The sequence below is a fragment of the Castor canadensis genome, chromosome 3 (genome assembly GCF_047511655.1).
Source record: "Castor canadensis chromosome 3, mCasCan1.hap1v2, whole genome shotgun sequence".
Lineage (NCBI taxonomy): Eukaryota > Metazoa > Chordata > Mammalia > Rodentia > Castoridae > Castor > Castor canadensis.
The window spans coordinates 171,617,780-171,637,472 of NC_133388.1; the positions used below are offsets into that span (position 1 = coordinate 171,617,780).

A 19,693-nucleotide genomic window follows, 5' to 3' on the forward strand; every position below is an offset into this window, starting at 1 on the left:
GCATGAATGAGAAATCCCAATTGCTAAAAAAATTATAAAACAATGTTAATTGTCTATCATTTGCATCTACTGTATTCTACAAATAATATAAACTTACAGAAAAAATTCTGAAAATATTTCCAGGGGAAAAAAGCATAAATAGCTAGCAAATTTATGTATATATTAAATTATAGAATAATTTTATGCTGAATTATTTGGAGAAACAGGTACTCCATTTGCTTAAGTAAAATTACAGCTCCAAAATTCAGGTTAACTATTCCCAAACTAAGGAAAGATTTTTTTTTTTTTCTTCTGTCCAATCCTTGAAAGATTTGACCTAATTTGTTCAGCAAGCTAAAGTTAAAATTAACTCATTAAGGTTACATTCTTTCAAAAATTTTCACTAATTATAACAATAAATAAATAATGATGATTACATATCAGAGCACATTATGTTTTTGTTCTTTTTATTTCATTAAACTCATTGTTAATAATCACAATAAAATATAATGCTTTGTCAAAATGTTATTTTTAAATCCTGTATATTACAACTGTGTTTTTAAAAATCTACATAAGCCATTTTTTTAGTATAAGAAAAAATGAAACTGTGCAAAAGCTATTTAAATATACTTTAAATTTGCACATAAAATAAGGAAATATTTTGAGGCAATAATTTTCATACCTCTACAAGTTGGCATGACTCCACTCCATGTGCCATTAGTAGTACAGGTCCTGACTCTGGAACCATTCACTTCCATCGTATACCCTGGCTGGCACATGTAAGAAACATTTTGTCCAACTACATAATCATCTCCATATCTCAGTCCATTAGCTGGTACACCTGGGTCTCCACAACTGATGACTACCGGTATTGGGTTAAAAGAGCAGATGGTTAATGCGGTTTGTATTTAATGGAGAGGAGTAGTAAGCATATGGTGTGTTTAATACATAAGTGAGGAAAATTAGTTATCATGTTCATCTTTAATCATAAACATAAGCATATTTAACACACACACTGGCAGTTCTTGATTGTAATCCAGTATCTTTACTACAAATTCCATACATATGGTTCAGAAACTGTCATAAAGATCCTGAAAAGGCTAGGCTAATATATCATTCTATTTTTGGGCTCTCTGATGCAGAAATTCTTTATGTCATTTTTGTGTTACTGGGGTTTGAACTCAGGACCACCAAAATGCCACTTGAGCCATGCCCCCACTCCTTTTATTTTTACTTTGATTTTCAGATAAGCTCTTGCACTACCTTTGACCAGCCTGGCTTCATTTGACAATCCTCCTGCCTTCACCTACAGAGTAGCCTGAATTGTTTTTGAGAACGGGTCTCACTAGCTTTGCTGTGAGACTGATCTAAAACTTCATCCTTCTGCCTTCACTGCCTGAGTATATGGTATTGTAGGTGTGTACCACCATGCCTGGATGATGCAGTAAACTTTTTTAACCTGCATTATATGACTATGGTGAAATCACTTTATAAAATCAGATTTCTAACATGTTTGAAATATGTGTTCCTACTGAAATCTTTGTCAGGCTTGTTGAATGATACAGCCTATTTTCTGCACAGTGTCATTCAACTGGATATTATAGTGGTTTTAAAATAAAACAAAGCCAAGTACAAAAAGTACATCTTTCACTGAATAAGTAAAAGAATGAAAAAAATGTAAAATGTGAATTTGTCACAAACGGTAATGTACCTGACTTGTGGGCTCAACAGAAAATGAAAAAAGCCATAGTTGGTGATAGAGAAATCAATTTCCCATTTCCAGTGGCTAATTGTCAATCGAGGTGGGACAACATTGAAGAAATTCCATTCTCCACTGTAGAATGCACCTGCTACCTGAATAGAGGGGTAGGTGTGATGCCTTCCCAGTCCAAATTCCTGCCCCATACTCTACAGCATTGCCAGCCTAGAATAGGAAAACCCATCATTTTCTCTGTCTCAAACACCATGAATATTTCTGACTCTCCTATTTATGCTCAGCTCCCACAAGAGGGGCTGGAGAAGGTACAGTGAGGCACTTTCTACTGATTGACCATGTGAAAGAAGGTCCAAGAGTAGAAGTGAAAATGGGGAGGTCAGACAGGACCAGGGGTACCAACTGTGTGGAGCAGGAAACCTGTGGATGCAGTCCAACAATCTTGGGAGGCAGAACCTTATGACCATAGGGGTGATGACCATGGGTATGAATGCATGTGTAATACAAAGATTCATTAAGACCTAAAAACTTAAAAAAAACCCAAAAAACCATGAAATTGCTTAAAAAATTAAAATAAAACAAAATTTAAGAATAAAATAAAACAAAGGTTATAAACAAGGTTACAAAAGTGCTGCTTTATGCACAGGATTTAATCATGATTTGGGCAATGAGTTGGCTGAAATTTTTTAGGCAATTAAGAAAAAGAAAAAAAAAACAAGTTATGTTTTTATTTTCTGGAGTTCCAAAACACATACCATACTTGCCTTTTACTGAATCTTTGTTCTTAAAATGGTAAATAATCTCCTCAGTTCTCTCTATCTCTTTCTCTCTCAAATTAATTTTCCCTAGTACTTTGGAGGTCCAAGGTTAATGACTGAAAGTGGCTTAAAGAATGGAAGACCTTAATAGAATGTCAATTAATTTGCATTTACTAATTTTCTACTAAGATTTGTGAACATCAAAAGAATTCTTTTCATGTTATTCTGATTTGTTGAGCCTAAGAAGTTTTGACACTATGAACAATGGCATTTAAATTAAAGAATAATATTCACAAAACTTCACTTGGTAGTTCTTGGAGCCTTGTAAGACTGTGGAAGTCAAACCACTGAGTCTAATTTGACTTCTATTTAGAATTTTTTTATACAGGGAGACTTTTCTTCCTGTGATTATTGATGAGGAAAAAGAGTATTTAATGATGCAACTGAATGTAATAGGAAAACAAATAATCTTATCCATTAACAAAAATGATTTTTCTTTTGCAGCTTCAAAATTTACTGCCATATAAAAATGACAGGAGAGCGAATCAGAATTCCTGAGCTCCTCGATTTCAGAAACCACTTCAAGACATGGTAGCTAAATTTGTGTAATTTTGATTCTTTTTAGCCAACTAAATAACTGCCAACACATAGGATGCATGTAAAAGTCAAAGATTGAACATTAAAACAGCTTTTAATTGCATCAAGCAGCCAGAGAAATCTCAGGCAGCACAGCAATTAGGGCTGTGCCATTGGAAAAGCACCCTGGCCATTTCTCACCCCTCCCTTTTTTTTTTTTTTTTTCAAAAAGCAGAAGATAGAGCATCAAACAGAACCAAACTCTGTGACATACTGAGCCCCTAAATCATGGAAGGCCTTCCTACACCACACTAGGAAGCTGCTTGTCATTTCTCCCTAGCAGCCCCATTTCAAAGTTGCCTGTAGAAATCTGCAAACCAAACAGGTGAGTGCCACACACCACACACACCTCCCCACTGGGAAAATGACCCAGTGCAACACATGGGCAGATTGTATCCCCAATACCCCCCCAAACAAAACCGAAAAAGAAAGACTATGAATTGCAAGCTATCACTAACAGTGGGAGTGGGGTGAAATGGTGAACAATGCATAAACTGGTAGTGAGCAATCACAGACCACAATTGCAATTGTTCACAAGTCAGTCGTCTAGTGAGACTACTTCAGAGCTCCTGCTTATAACAGATGGCCCATCAGACCAAGGAAAATAGGACTATAAACACCCCCCCATCTGACTCTCCCCTAAGCTGTCTGATTAGAAGGGAAGTACACTTCCCCACAAAGTCCAGAATACCATCCTTGAGAAGAGACAGGGACACCAAGAAACCCCTAGCCACAAGCACCAATATCTGGATTAGACACCAAAGAAATATGTCTAGAACTTTCACCAAACTGACATACTTTCTGTTATTGCTGCTGTTATTTTTTCCCTTACTTTTTCTCTTTTGTTAATTTAGTGCTATTAATTTTACTATAACTATCTTCTTACCTCTATTTTTACTCCTTTATTTTCTCTCCTTTTCTTTTGCTACAATCCATTGTTCTCCCCCTCAATTATTTTTTCTGCCACTTTTCATCCACTCTCTCCCCCTGACTTCACCTCGCCCTCCTCACCTTACCCTACCTGTCACCCCACTATACCTCCTTCCTCCACACTTACTATCTGCTGATTAGCCTACTGTACCAACTGTACATACCCCCCTTCCCTCTGCAATCCATGACACAAGCAGACTCCACTATAAAAACTGACCTACACCCTAATGCATAAAGGATCTAAAACTCTATAGCCCCCACGCTTCTTCCTCCCTCACCTCTTCCCACCTTCCTGCCCCCTCTTTTGTGCCACTTTTTCAAATTACCCAAGTATCTATTTCTATCCAAACAACCATTAACCCCTCAATTCCCACTTACTAACTTTTTATTGCTAAATTATGCTTTCAGGCCAGGGACAGAAATAGCACACATCAATCTAGCTAATGGCCAACACAGTAATAACACAGTAATTAAATCAAGGGAAAGAAAACAGGTGATTAAAACCACCAACTAGTCAATCGGTAACATAGAAGCACAGCACAAATCAGAAACATGGGGAGAAGAAGGCAAGGCATTCCACCCCTCAAAAGAATAACAATTCAATAGAAGATTTAGTGGGAAATGGAGAAAATGAATTCCCAGATCCTGACCCTAAGAGAATGATTTAAATATTAAACCACAGGAGAATAAAAGACAAGTACTCAGAGAGTAGCACTAAATCAGATGCACACCCTCAAATCCTTAAACAACAAAAACAACTAAATGGCAGGAGTCACCACCTACCTCTCAATACTAACACCAAATATTAGTGGACTCAACTCCCCCACCAAAAGACACCTTTGGCAAACTGTATTAAAAAGGAATATCTGACAATCTGCTGTTCACAGAAGACCCACCTTATTGACAGAAATAAACACTGCTTTAGGGTGAAAGGCTAGAAGAACATTTACCAACTTAATGCCCCTTCCCAAACAGGCAGGAGTTGCAATACTTATATCAGACAAAGTGGACTCCAAACTTACATTAGTAAAAAGAGACAAAGAAGACACTTTACACTAATAAAAGAAGCAATACATGAAAAGGAAATAATTATTTACTCATATGTACCCAATGACGGTGCAACCAACTTCTTTAAAACTACATGAAAGGACTTAAAATCATATACAAGCCTCAGTGCAGAAGTAGTGGAGACTTTATTAACACTCTATCACCAATTGATAGGTCATCCAGACAAAAACAATCAATAAAAATCCTAGAACTAAATGACACCGTAGATCAAATAGACCTGACAGGTGTATACAGACTATTCTATACTGCAAAAGCACAATATACATTCTTCTCAGCAGCCCCTGGAATTTTCTTCAAAATATACCATATCTTAGGGCACAAAATAACTTTCAACAAATATAAGAAAATTGAAATAACCCCCTGCATTTTATCTGATCACAATGTAATAAAACTAGAACTCAACAACAAATGCAGCAGCAGAAAATACATGAACAATTGGAGGCTGAATGACACATTGCTTAACAATGAGTGGGTCATAAAAGAAATAAGGGAGGAAATCAACAAGTTCCTGGAATTTAATGAAAACAAAAATACAACCTATCAGAACCTATGGGACACAGCATAGACAGTCCTAAGAAGAAAGTTACAGCCATGAGTGCATATATGAAAAACACAGAAAGGTCTCAAATAAATGACCTAAAGATATATCTTGGACTCCTAGAAAAACAAAGAAAAGCTAAACCTAAGAGAAGCAGGAGAGAAATAATAAGAATAAGGGCCAAAATCATTGCAATAGAGACGAAAAACAACCATACAAAGAATCAACAAAACAAAAAGCTGATTCTTTGAAAAAATAAATGTGATTGAAAAACCCCTGGACAATATGACTAAAATGAGGAGAGAAAAGACCCAAATTAGGAAAATCAGAAATGAAAAAGGGGAGATTACAACAAACACTAAGGAAATCCAGGGAATCATCAGGGACTACCTTGAGAATCTATAGTCAAATACATTAGAAAATCTAGAAGAAATTTCTAGATACATATTACCATCCCATACTAAACCAAGAGGATATTAATCACTTAAACATATCTATAACATGAAATGAAATTGAAGCAGCAATCAAGAGTCTCCCAAATAAGAAAAGTCCAGGATCTGACCGATTCGCCACTGAATTCTACCCGACAGTTAAAGAACTAATACCGACTTTCCCATGAAATAGAAAGAGAAGGAATACTGCCTAACTCAGTTTATGAAGCCAGACATACTCATCCCAAAACTGAACAAGGAACACATCCAAAAAGGAGAACTAAAGGCCAATCTTCTTAATGAACACTGATGTAAAAGCCTTAATAAAATAATGACGAAACTGCATCCAATAATGTATCAGAAAGATCATTCACCATGACCAAGTTGGCTTCATCCCAGGGATGCAGGTTGGTTCAATACATGCAAATCATTCAATGCAATACAGCACAAAAACAGAAGCAAATAAAAAAATCACTTGATCATCTCAATAGATGCAAAAAAAAAAAGCCTTTGATAAGATTCAACACCATTTCATGAGAAAAACTCTGATGAAAATAGGAAAAGAAGGAATGAACCTCAACATTAAAAAGGCTATGTATGACAAGCCTATGGCCAACATCATTTGTAATCAGAAAAAAATGAAGCCATTTCCCCTAAAGACAAGAATGAGCCAAGGGTACACACTCTCTTCACTCTTATTCAAAACATTCTTTGAATTCCTATCCTGAGCAATAAGGCAGGAAGAATAAATAAAAGGAATGCAAATAGGTAAAGAAGTAGTCAAATGATCCCTAGTCACAGATGACATGATCTTATACCTAAAAGACCTGAAAAACTCCACCCAAAAACTCCTAGACAACAAAAACAGCTTTTGCAAAATAGCAGGATACAAAATCAGTTTACAAAAATCAGTAGCCTTTCTATAGACTGACAATGAATAGATTGAAAAAGAATATAGGAAAACAATTCCAGTTACAATAGCCTCAAAAAAAATCAAATGCCGAGGAATAAACTTAACAAAGGATGTGAGTGACCTCTACAAGGAAAATTACAAATGACTGAAGAAAAAAATCAAAGACTACAGAAGGTGAAAAGATCTCGCATGCTCATGGATTGACATAACCAACACAGTAAAAATGGCTATACTACCCAAAGCAATCTACATGTTCAATGCAATTCCTATCAAAATCCCAATGACATTAATGATAGAAATTGAAAAATAAACCTTAAAGTTCATTTGGAAATACAAAAGACCATGAATAGTCAAGGCAATACTAAGCAAAAAGAGCAACCCCGGAGGCATCAACAGGCACAGGAAAGGACTTCCTCAGTAGAGCCCAAGGGATAAATGAACCCTCATACACTGCTGTTGAGAATATAAGCTAGTACAACCACTGTGGAAAACAGTATGGAGGATACTTGAAAAACTAAAAATAGATTTGCTATATGATCCAGCAGTACCACTTCCAAGGCTATTTTCAAAGGAATGTGAGTCAGGTTTCTACAAAGGCACCTGTACACCCATGTTTATTGCAGCAAAATTCACAGTAGCTAAGCTATGGAAAGAGCCAAGAATCCCTACTACTGGTAAATAAATTAAGAAACTGTGGTATTTAAACACAATGGAATTTTACTCAGCCACAAAAATATAATGAAATTTTGTCATTCCCAGGCAAATAGATGGAACTGGAGAACATCATCTTAAGTGAAGTTAGTCAGGCTCTGAAGGTCAAAAGCTGCATGTTCTCCCTCTCTGTGGATTATAGACCTAAAACAAATGCAGCAGTATTATGGCACATGGGTCACACTAAAGGGAGGTTGTGCACAGGAGAGGGAAGACAAGGGACGGAAACCAAAAGTTGAATGTGGTTGATGTGCTCACTGTACAAGAATGATTACAGAAATCTTAAACTGGCTGGGACCACCATGGGAAGGGGACTAAGAAAGAGTGAAGAGGACTTGTAGAGATGAGCCAATTGAGGTTGTAATACATACATGTATGGAAACAACACAAGGAAATTCCATGTGTAGCAATCTTTATCTAAAGCTAGCAAAAATGCCATGTTTCTCTTTACATTTTTTATGTTTTTTCTTCTACAAAATTGGGGAACTGGAGGACAGAACTCGTTCTGCCTGTGAGATGTGGGTCAGGAGGAGTTAGAACTGGTGAGAGGGGGAGGTGGTGGAGAAAGGAGTAGGAAGATGAATGCAGTGCAAATAATGTATGCACATGTATGTAAATGCAAAAATGTTACCTGCTGAAACTGTTCTAGGAAACAGGGGAGGAAGCATGAAAAAGAGCAGTGGAGGGGGTGATTTGAAGTATGATATATTTGATACATTGTAAGAACCTTTGTAAATGCTACAATCCATCCGCACCCAGCACAACAATAAAAAAATGACTACAGATCTTTACTCTATTTGATTTGATTTTACCGTAACTTTTCTATATTTATAACCCAGATAAGAAAGAGGAAATTAACAAGAACATCTACAAATGATTATTTTCTGGACAGTGCTTTTATAGACTGAATTAGAATCTCGGCAAAGATGAAGCAAACCACTTCGTAGGACCCATGAGCTGAGATGCAGCCACTCAAAGGGAGGACAGACAGTTTATTTTGCACAGGTGCTAAAAAGATTGTGCATATTGTGGAAGCATGATGAATAGAATGTCTGGCAATAAATGTTTCAGAATGATTTGTTTGGTGACTTCCTAGTGAAGCAAAGACAGTTTCTAATAGCAGCTGTCTGTAAACATGACCTGATCTGCAAGTCAATTCATTCACCACTAGCTTGTTTTCAGCAACCAAAAGAGACTTTTGGTCAAAACCTTAGAATAGTCACTCTTTAGGGTTTCACCCTAAAATGCGGAGACATTAGTGCATGACAATATGGTTCTGTGGGTTAGGTCAAGAAAATCTTCTAAGATTACCAAAGTTCATACATATATATGATACACACAGGCACACACACACACATACACACATGCACATGCACTCAAGGTAAGAAATTCCATGAACTGAAATTTTCATGATTTCTATGCTGTTGTACTGTCAGAGATTAGTCTAGTGCATGACTCTCATGAGAGATTAAATATTGGTTTAAGGAATAAATATGTGAATATGTGAAGGAATGATTAAACTGTCAGCTCAAATTCTTAAGAAAACAAATTGTTTTAAAGGTTTGATTTTGTTTTTCAGGAGGTTTCTCAGTACTTCATTATGTAATCATTGTCTATTTGGCATGATTTATGATAAATCTGAAATAAAACATAGTTGTGTTTATTCTGGTCAACTTTTGCCACTTTGAAAATACTTTCTGTTTTAACTTCTTGCATGAGCATTATAAATGTGCACTTTAAAATAAAATAAGATCATGTTTCCCACAATTCTTTTAAAAAAACACATTTAACTCATCCTTATGGATATTTTTGCATGCTCCTACACATAGATCCTGTACCTTATTCTTCATGTCATTATATTCCTTCATGTTGAGGCTCATGCCATCTAAGTTTATGTAACTAAACTACTGTACTTTGGTATTCCGGTCACGCCACTATTTTCCTATTGCAGACAATAAAGCAGTGAGCATGCTTTCTTGAGCACCCATTACATGAATACTTTGCTAGACTTCCAGTTTCAATACTAGAGCAAAGTTCTACTGTAGCACATGAACTTCCAGAAAGATAAACCATTCTTCTCATAATGGTTCCAAATTTACATAAACTTCCCGTTAAAAAGTTCATTTCCTTAAGGATCTCAGGAAGGCAATAGTTCCTTAACCTTGGAACTATTGACATTTGCTAACAAGTAATTACTGATTGTGGTGTGTGAGTGTTCTGCGCATTGCAAGACATTTAGCAGAATACCTGGGACCTACATATAAGGTTCCAGTAGCATTCCCTAGTCTCATAACTACTCTCAATAACTGAAAATATCTATGAATATTGGTAAATGCCCCCAGAAGAACAAAATAGGCCCAGTTGAGAGTCACTGCTCTAACGGATAGCTCTCCCTCTATAAGGAGGTTTAAAATTTTTAAAGTTTTATTAATATATGATAGTTATACAGAGGGTTTTGTTGTTACATCTCCATATATGTTTACAATATACCTTGGTTTGGTTCATCCTTTCCATTTTTCTCCCTCTTCCTCCTCCCGCTTCTTAAAATACCTTCAACAGGTTTTACCTCTAATTTTCACTCTGCTCTCTCTGGTGTGAGTCTAGCCTCCCATCTATATCTATCTTATATAAAATGTTGGGGAATTCAAACAAAGATTACATTCCCACGCTGGTTGTCTGGAACAAGAAGTCTTAATTGGGTTGTTATCATTCAACACAATTAAGTGTAATGACCCTGTTCCAAATGAACAAGACTTGTCAGATGCAGAGTATTGGTCATTTGGGGAGTAGCAATCCTAATTGGTAAAAAAAATCATACAAGCATATCAATAAATACATTTCTTTTGTAGACCTGAAAAGTAACCTTTACTCTACTTGTTAATTTTTTTCCTGGAACAAGTTGTAACTTTTCCCCCAAACCTTAGGTGCATGTGCATACTATGGACTCTTGGTATCAGAGTTGGCCCTGTATGTAAAATGCAAAGGTAAGCACACCTACTTAACTAAGATCCTGAGAATATTTTTGTGTTAACAAAAAAATGTAGATTATTATAAGAATATTTACTTGTTAGTTTTTAGATCTCATCTCTCCATATGAACATTATAGAAAATAACTTCAGCAAATTTTAAAGACAGGATGCTGTTTTTAAGTACCTGGTATTATGGCAAATATCATTTTCCTATAGTTGGTTTTGTTCCAGGGATGTTACTTTATTTCATATTTATAATTCATCTGATATAGTGTATTTGATGTTTGAATGCACAATCTTGATCTCATAATGTATTATTTTATCTACACAGAAGAAAGATAGTTATCTTCTTTTCCTACCCCCTCAATATTATCAGTGGGTATAATAAGGACCTGACTGGAGTTGCAGAAGGATGAGGGCTGAGGAAGAACAAGAGGTTTTGCTAGTGAGAAATACTTTTAGAGAAAGATTAGTTAAATGTTCACAACACATCTGTAATCTGAAGCAGTAGAATAATGAAGGTAGACTTTTTTTTTCAAACCAACATTTCTATTATGGCTAGACATGAAAGATTAGAGCTTTCCCACTAGTATAAAATTGTATTTATTTAAAAATATTTCTAAAATCATTCAAAAGAACAAGGCAAAAATCTCAGCTAACATATCTACCCATAGGATTGGTTGATTGGACAAGGTTCTTAAAAATGGAAAAGAAATGCTTGTGTGTATGAGAGTGTGTGACTGTGTATGTCTGTGAGTGTGTATGAGTGTGAGTGTGTGAATCTGTGTGTGTGAAAGTGTGTGTGAGTGACTGTGTGAAAATGAGTGTGTATGTGTGTGAAAGTGAGTGTGAGTGTGTGTGAGAGTATGTGTGTGTGAGAGTGAGTGTGTGAGTGTGTGTGTGAGTGTCTGTGTGCAGCAATCAAGCAAATTAAAGATATATTTGAAAATTACATAAATAGGAAATTCACAAAGGGTAAAAACGCCTGGAATGCCAAAATTACATCACTACCCAATAAAATATTAGAGAGTAGAACACTTTATTCTGATTTCTTGATAAACTGTCCAATGATAATGGGATTTGTGTAAATAATTTTTATTAGTTGAATACATAAGAAATTCAGTCATGTTTTATACAAACAGTTTTCTTTAGATTTCATTTTTAGAGCTTTATTTGATAAAATCAATTTCAGTGTTAGTTTAAAAAACAATATGCTAAAATTCATTCAGTCCTCTGATTTTTTACTTTGTAGGAAGTACTTGTTGCTAAGAATAGTTAGTAGAGGAAAAACACTTCAAATTACAAAATTTTTTTAAAAAGTGAAATAAATTCAAATAAAATATAATTCTTTTTATTTTATTTTACTGCATAATTATAAAATAATAATTATTACAATTGTCTTTCAAGATGTTGTTTTCTCCAAGCCGGGCCTGGTGGGAGAGGGTGGAGCGGGGGCGTGCGCCCAGCAAGCAGGAGCGGGAAAGCTTGTGAGAGTGGCGGAGGGAGGAAAACTGCACAGGAGAGGGGGAAGATCCACCTCCCACATGAACTGTAAACAAACATGGCAGCTGGCAAGAGCACACCCAGTAATCAGGAGCAGGAAAGCTTGTAAAAGTGGCGGTGGGAGGAAAACTGCACAGGAGAGGGGGGAAGACCCACTTCCCACGTGAACTGTAAATAAACATGCAGGCCTGAGAAAGCCGGTGCAGTGTCACCTTTCCTAGTGCTTGGAAAGGGGAAAGCTTGTAGCAGAGGCTCACACACAGGCAAAATCTGAGTAAACAAAGCCTGCGGGGCCAGGTGAGTGCTAAACTTACCCCAGAAATCTGCATAAATAATGCCACCAGCAACAGCAGGCTGACAGCAGTGGGCAGGCAAGCCACAGCCGTAGATAGCCATTCACAAACCTGTTTCCAGACTCTTTTTTTTTTTTCTCTCTCCCTACCTTTGATGAGAAAACAACCAAACTACACCTGCATGCTGAAAAACCTATTGAAACTGCATTGCATTTGAACTTGGGACACTTTGTGGGCTTTTTTTTTTTCTTGTTTTCTGCAGTTTTGTTCTACTTTATGTTTCCCCTTTGATGAGGCAACTACTGAACAATATCTGAGGCACCATCTCCAGGAATGGAGGCTGACAGACAAACACCAAAATTATTAAGACTGAAACTTCATTGCATTTGAACTTGGAGGATTTTTATTTTATTTTATTTTTTTATATATGTATTTTTTTCTTTCATTTACTTATTTTTTAATTTTATTCTTATCTTTATTCTTTTTATTTTTTATTTTCAATCCTCTCTCTGTCTCTCTAATACCTTTTCAGCTTATGGTTGATTAGTACACTGTCTCTCCTTGTTTATATCTTTGAAATATTTTGTTTGTATCTTTGTTTTTTATTTTTCTACTTCACTATTTGTCTTCCCCTTTTCCTTTAACTTCTTGCTTTCCATCTCCTCTCACCCTTCCATTCTAAATATCATTAGTGCTGTTATTACAGCCACAAAATACTTAATTGCACACAGTACAGGGACAATAACAACATCAAGGGCAATGATGGGAAGATAGAAAAAACAGGGAAACCAGTTTCCCCACAGCAAAAAATTAGTACAGGAACCAGAGGGAAATGAAGAAACTCAGAGGGAAAATCAGATACTCAGATCCAGACTCAAACAAAATGAAGATAAATTATGCCAAAGAACCCAATGAAGCCCACAAGATTAATTGAAAAGAAGACATATTACAGGTACTCAATGAGAATTTTATAGAGATGATACTGGATATGGTCAACCAAAATGTTCAGGAGACACTCAAGAAATTCCAAGACAACAAAAAAAGAGAATTTCAAAAAGCAAAAGAAGAAACAAAGGAAACCATAGAAGCACTGTATAAACACCAAAGTGAAACAGAGAACATGATTAATAAAGAGATAAATGAACTCAGGATGAAAACAGACACCATTAAAGAGGAAAAGACCCAGGATATGGAAAACCTCAGAAAAAAGAATGAAAAAGAATTGCAAAACAAAACGGAAGGCCAATCCAGCAGAATAGAACAAACAGAAGACAGAATCTCAGAACTCGAAGATGAAATGGTAATTAAAGGAAAAACCAAAGAACTATTAATTAAACAACTCAAGACCTGTGAAAAGAAAATGCAAGAACTCACCGACTCCATCAAAAGAACAAATTTGAGAATCATGGGCATCGAAGAAGGAGAAGAGGTGCATGCGAAGGGAATGCGTAATATATTCAACAAAATAATACTAGAAAATTTCTGAAATCTAGAGAAAGATATTCCCATACAGATGCAAGAGGCCTCCAGGACACCAAACAGACCAGATCAAAATAGAACTACCTCACGACATCTCATCATTAAAACAACAAGTTCAGAAACTAGGGAAAGAATATTGAAGGCTATAAGAGAGAAAAAACAAATAACATACAAAGGTAAATCCATCAAAATCACAGCAGACTTCTCAACAGAAACATTAAAAGCAACAAGAGCATGGGGTGAGATCTTGTGGGCACTGAATGAAAATAACTTCAACCCCAGGATACTCTACCCAGCAAAACTATCATTCAAAATAGATGGAGCAATAAAAGTATTCCATGATAAGCAGAAACTAAAACAATAAGTGACCACAAAACTGCCACTACAAAAGATTCTTCAAGGGATTCTGCACACAGAAAATGAAACCCAACATAACCATGAAAGGACAGGCAGCAACAAACTACAGGAAAAGAGAAAGCAAGAAAGTAGAGAGTAACCTCAACTTAGGTACACACAATCAAACCTTCAAACAACTAAGAAAACTAAATGACAGGAATCACCACATACCTATCAGTACTAACACTTAATGTTAACGGACTTAATTCACCTATCAAAAGGCACCATTTTGATGAAATGGATTAAAAAGAAGATCCAACAATTTATTGCTTATAGGAGACCCATCTCACTGACAGAAATGAGCATAGGCTTAGGATGAAAAGCTGGGAGAAGATTTACCAAGACAATGGCCCCCAAAATCAGGCAGGAGTAGCAATAATTATCTCTGACAAAGTAGACTTTTAAACCTACATTGATCAAACGAGATAAAGAAGGACATTGTATACTAATAAAAGAGGAAATAGACAAAAAGGAAATAACGATTATCAACCTATATGCACCCAGTGTCAACACAACCAGTTTCATCAAACATACCCTGAAAGACCTAAAGACTTATATTAATGCCAATATAGTGGAAGTAGGAGATTTTAACACCCAATTATCATCAATAGATAGGTCATCCAAACAAAAAATCAATGTAGAAATACAAGATCTAAAATATACAAAAGATAAAATGGACATACTTGATGCCTACAGAACATTTCATCCAACTTCTACACAATATACATTCTTCTCAGCAGCCCATGGAATCTTCTCCAAAAGAGATCATATCCTAGGGCACAAAGCAAGTCTCAGCAAATGTAAGAAAATAGAAATAATACCATGCATACTATCTGCTCACAATGCAGTAAAACTAGAACTCAACAACAAAAGTAAAGACAAAAAACATGAAAACAGCTTGAAACTGAATAACTCATTACTTAATGAACAATTGGTCACTGATGAAATAAAAGAGGAAAATAAAAAGTTCCTGGAAGTCAATGAAAAGGAAAACACAACCTACTGGAACCTATGGGACACAGCAAAAGCAGTCCTGAGAGGAAAGTTAATAGCCATGAGTGCATATATTAAAATGACTGAAAGATCCCAAATCAATGACCTAATGATATATCTCAAATTCCTAGAAAAACAAGAACAAGCAAATCCCAAAACAAATAGAAGGAGAGAAATAATAAAAATGAGAGCTGAAATCAATGAAATAGAAACCAAAAAAAAAAATTACAAATAATTAATGAAACAAAAAGTTGGTTCTTTGAAAAAACAAACAAGATTGACAGACCCCTGGAAAACCTGACTAAAATAAGGAGAGAAAAAACACAAATTAGTAGAATCAGGAATGCAAAAGGGGAGATAACAACAAACACCACGGAAGTCCAGGAAATCATCGGAGACTACTTCAAGAACCTATATACAAATAAATTTGAAAATCTTATAGAAATGGACAGATTTCTAGATACATATGATAATTCAAAACTGAACCAAGAGGAAATTAATCACTGAATAGATCTGTAACACAAAATGAAATTGAAGCAGCAATCAAGACTCTCCCCAAAAAGAAAAGTCCAGGACCTGATGGATTCTCTGCTGAATTCTATCAGACATTTAAAGAAGAACTGATACCAACCCTCCTTAAACTGTCCCACGAAATAGAAAGGGAAGGAAAACTGCCTAACACATTTCATGAAGCCAGAATTACACTTATCTCAAAAGCAGGCAAAGACACCTCCAAAAAGGAGAACTATAGGCCAATCTCCTTTATGAACATCGATGCAAAAATCCTCAACAAAATAATGGCAAAACGAATTCAACAACACATCAAAAAGATTATTCACCATGGCCAAGTAGGCTTCATCCCAGGATTGCATGGGTGGTTCAAAATATGAAAATCAATAAATGTAATAACCACATTTACAGAAGCAAAGACAAAAACCACTTGGTCATCTCAATAGATGCAGAAAAAGCCTTTGATAAGATCCAACACCATTCATGAAAAAAGCTCTAAGAAAACTAGGAATAGAAGGAAAGTACCTCAACATCATAAAACCTATATATGACAAACCTACAACCAGCATTATACTTAACAGAAAAAAACTGAAACCATTCCGTCTAAAATCAGGAACCACACAAGGATGCCTTAATTCCACTCCTACTCAATATAGTACTGGAATTCCTAGCCAGAGCAATTAGGCAAGAAGAAGGAATAAAAGGAATACAAATAGGTAAAGAAACTGTCAAAATATCCCTATTTGCAGGCAACATGAACTTAAAGACCCAAAAAACTCTACTCAGAAACTCCTAGACACCATCAATAGCTATAGCAAGGTAGCAGGATATAAAATCAATACAGAAAAATCATTAGCATTTCTATACACTAATAATGAACTGAAAAAGAATATATGAAAACAATTCCATTTACAATAGCCTGAAAAAAAATCAAATACCTAGGTGTAAACCTAACAAAAGATGTGAACAACCTGTACAAGGAAAACTATAAACTTCTGAAGAAAGAGACAGAGGAAGACTATAGAAAGTGGAGAGATCTCCCATTCTCATGGACTAGTAGAATCAACATAGTAAAAATGTCTATACTCCCCAAAGTAATCTACATGTTTAATGCAATTCCAATCAAAATTCCAATGACATTCATTAAAGACATTGAAAAATCTACCATTAAATTTATATGGAAACACAAGAAGCCACGAATAGCCAAGGCAATACTCAGTCAAAAGGAACAATGCTGGAGGTATCACAATACCTGACTTCAAACTATATTACAAACAATAACAATAAAAAAAGCATGGTACTGGCACAAAAACAGACATGAAGACCAGTGGAACAGAATAGAGGACCCAGATATAAAGCCACACAACTATAACCAACTTGTCTTTGTCAAAGGTGCTAAAAATATGCGATGGAGAAAAAGCAGCTTTTTCAACAAAAACTGCTGGGAAAACTGGTTAGCAGTCACAAAAAACTGAAACTAGATCCATGTATATCACCGTATACCAATATTAATTCAAAATGGATCAAGGACCTTAATGTCAGACCAGAAACTCTAAAGTTGGTACTGGAAAGAGTAGGAAATATTCTGGAGTTAGTAGGTATAGGTAAGAACTTTCTCAATAGAACCCCAGCAGCACAGCAACTAAGAGATTGCATAGATAAATCAGACTTCAGAAAACTAAAAAGCTTCTGCTCAACAAAAGAAATGGTCTCTAAACTGAAGAAAACACCCACAGAGTGGGAGAAAATATTTGCCAGCTACACATCAGACAAAGGACTGATAACCAGAATATACAGGGAACTTAAAAAACTAAATTCTCCCAAAACTAATGAACCAATAAAGAAATGGGCAAGTGTACTAAACAGAACTTTCTCAAAAGAAGAAATTCAAATGGCCAAAAAACACATGAAAAAATGCTGACCATCTCTAGCAATAAAGGAAATGCAAACTAAAACCACACTAAGATTCCACCTCACCCCTGTTAGAATAGCCATCATTAGCAACACTACCAACAACAGGTGTTGGCAAGGATGCGGGGAAAAAGGAACCCTCTTACACTGTTGGTGGGAATGTAAACTAGTACAACCACTCTGGAAAAAAACTTGGCGGCTACTTAAAAAGCTAAACATTGATCTACTGTATGATCCAGCAATACCACTCTTGGGGATATACCCAAAAGACTGTGACACAGGTTACTCCAGAGGCACCTGCACACCCATGTTTATTGAAGCACTATTCACAATAGCCAAGTTATGGAAACAGCCATGATGCCCCACTACTGACAAATGGATCAAGGAAATGTGGTATCTATTCACAATGGAATTTTATGCAGCCATGAAGAAGAATGTAATATTATCATTCACTGGTAAATGGATGGACTTGGAGAACATCATTCTGAGTGAGGTTAGCCTGGCCCAAAAGACCAAAAATCGTATGTTCTCCCTCATATGTGGACATTAGATCAAGGGTAAACCCAACAAGGGGATTGGACTTTGAGCACATGATAAAAGAGAGAGCACACAGGGAGGTGTGAGGATAGGTAAGACACCTAAAAAATTAGCTAGCCTTTGTTTCCCTTAATGCAGAGAAACTAAAGCAGATACCTTAAAAGCAACTGAGGCCAATAGGAAAAGGGGACCAGGAACTAGAGAAAAGGTTAAATCAAAAAGAATTAACCTAGAAGGTAACACACATGCACAGGAAATTAATGTGTCAACTCCCTGTATAGCTATCCTTAACTCAACTAGAAAAAACCCTTGTTCCTTCCTATTATTGCCTATTCTCTCTCTTCAACAAAATTAAAGATAAGGGTAAAATAGTTTCTGCTGGATTTTGAGGAGGTTGGGGGGCGAGGGAGGGTACAGAGTGGGTGGTAAGGGATAGGGTGGGGGCAGGGGGGAGAAATGACCCAAGCATTGTATGCACATACAAATAATAAAAAAAAAAACTAAAAAAAAAAGACTGTTTCCTCAAGTCACTCTTATTTTTCCATGTTCAACTTCACATTGAATTATCTATCATACCATATTAATCTTACTGATTTTCTCTTTCAACTGTTATTGTCTTAATTCTGTCAAATCTCCTCTGTGAATTATTATGCACATAACTTACCACTGTACTGGTTCATTTCCTTTGACTACTCACATTAAAACCTAGAACCTTGCAAGATTTGCAAATTTGTTAGTGATTTTCATTGTGATTGCTTTGTATGTTGAAACATCATTGATGAGTATAGAAAGGTTAAGCAGGAATTATTATGCAAAAACTCAATTTGGAAGTGGTCAATTCAATAAGAAATGATAAAATTTAGCAAAACTCAAACTGCAAAATTCAGATGAAATATAAATGATTGTGGAGTAGGCTAAAAATTAATGAGACATTTCTATAATCCTTTTTAACAATGTTTATTATCATATTGTATCATATGTACTACACCTTTGTAGTGAAGGAGAAAAATGCAAAAAAACAAAACAGAGGGAAAATGCAAAGGGATGGGAAACAAACTCAAGAACATTAATTTTTGAGTCAAATAGACTGGGATTTAATCTTAAATCTTACCTTAATGTTTTACCATGGTGTTTTACCAAGTGTTTTCTCTCTAAGACCCTTGTTTCAAATGGGAAATAATATGGAACATGGTATCTGTGTCAAAGACTTGTGAAAATTAAGTGTGAATTATGTAAAGAACTAAGCCCAAATTTTAACAAACGGCAAACACTTAATGACAGCTACTAGTTTTGAGTAGATATAGTACAAATTAGAATTTAAAAAACATTTATTTGGTGCTTTGATTTGAATGTTTGTGTCCCTACAAAACTCATGTTGAAACTTAACCCACAATGCAATCATATTAAAAAGTATGACCTTTATC

At 35.7% G+C, this 19,693-nt stretch overlaps 1 protein-coding gene across 6 annotated transcripts in view; it reads right to left on the reverse strand.

Moving 5' to 3' along the window:
- Csmd3 (CUB and Sushi multiple domains 3) overlaps window positions 1-19,693 on the reverse strand; it is a 1,205,819-nt gene that overhangs the window by 31,810 nt on the left and 1,154,316 nt on the right. For all 6 annotated transcript variants that reach the window (XM_074069090.1, XM_074069089.1, XM_074069088.1 and 3 more), the window contains one exon: window positions 662-841. In XM_074069090.1, coding sequence (XP_073925191.1) covers window positions 662-841 — 180 coding nt within the window. The remainder of the gene's footprint in view (window positions 1-661; window positions 842-19,693) is intronic.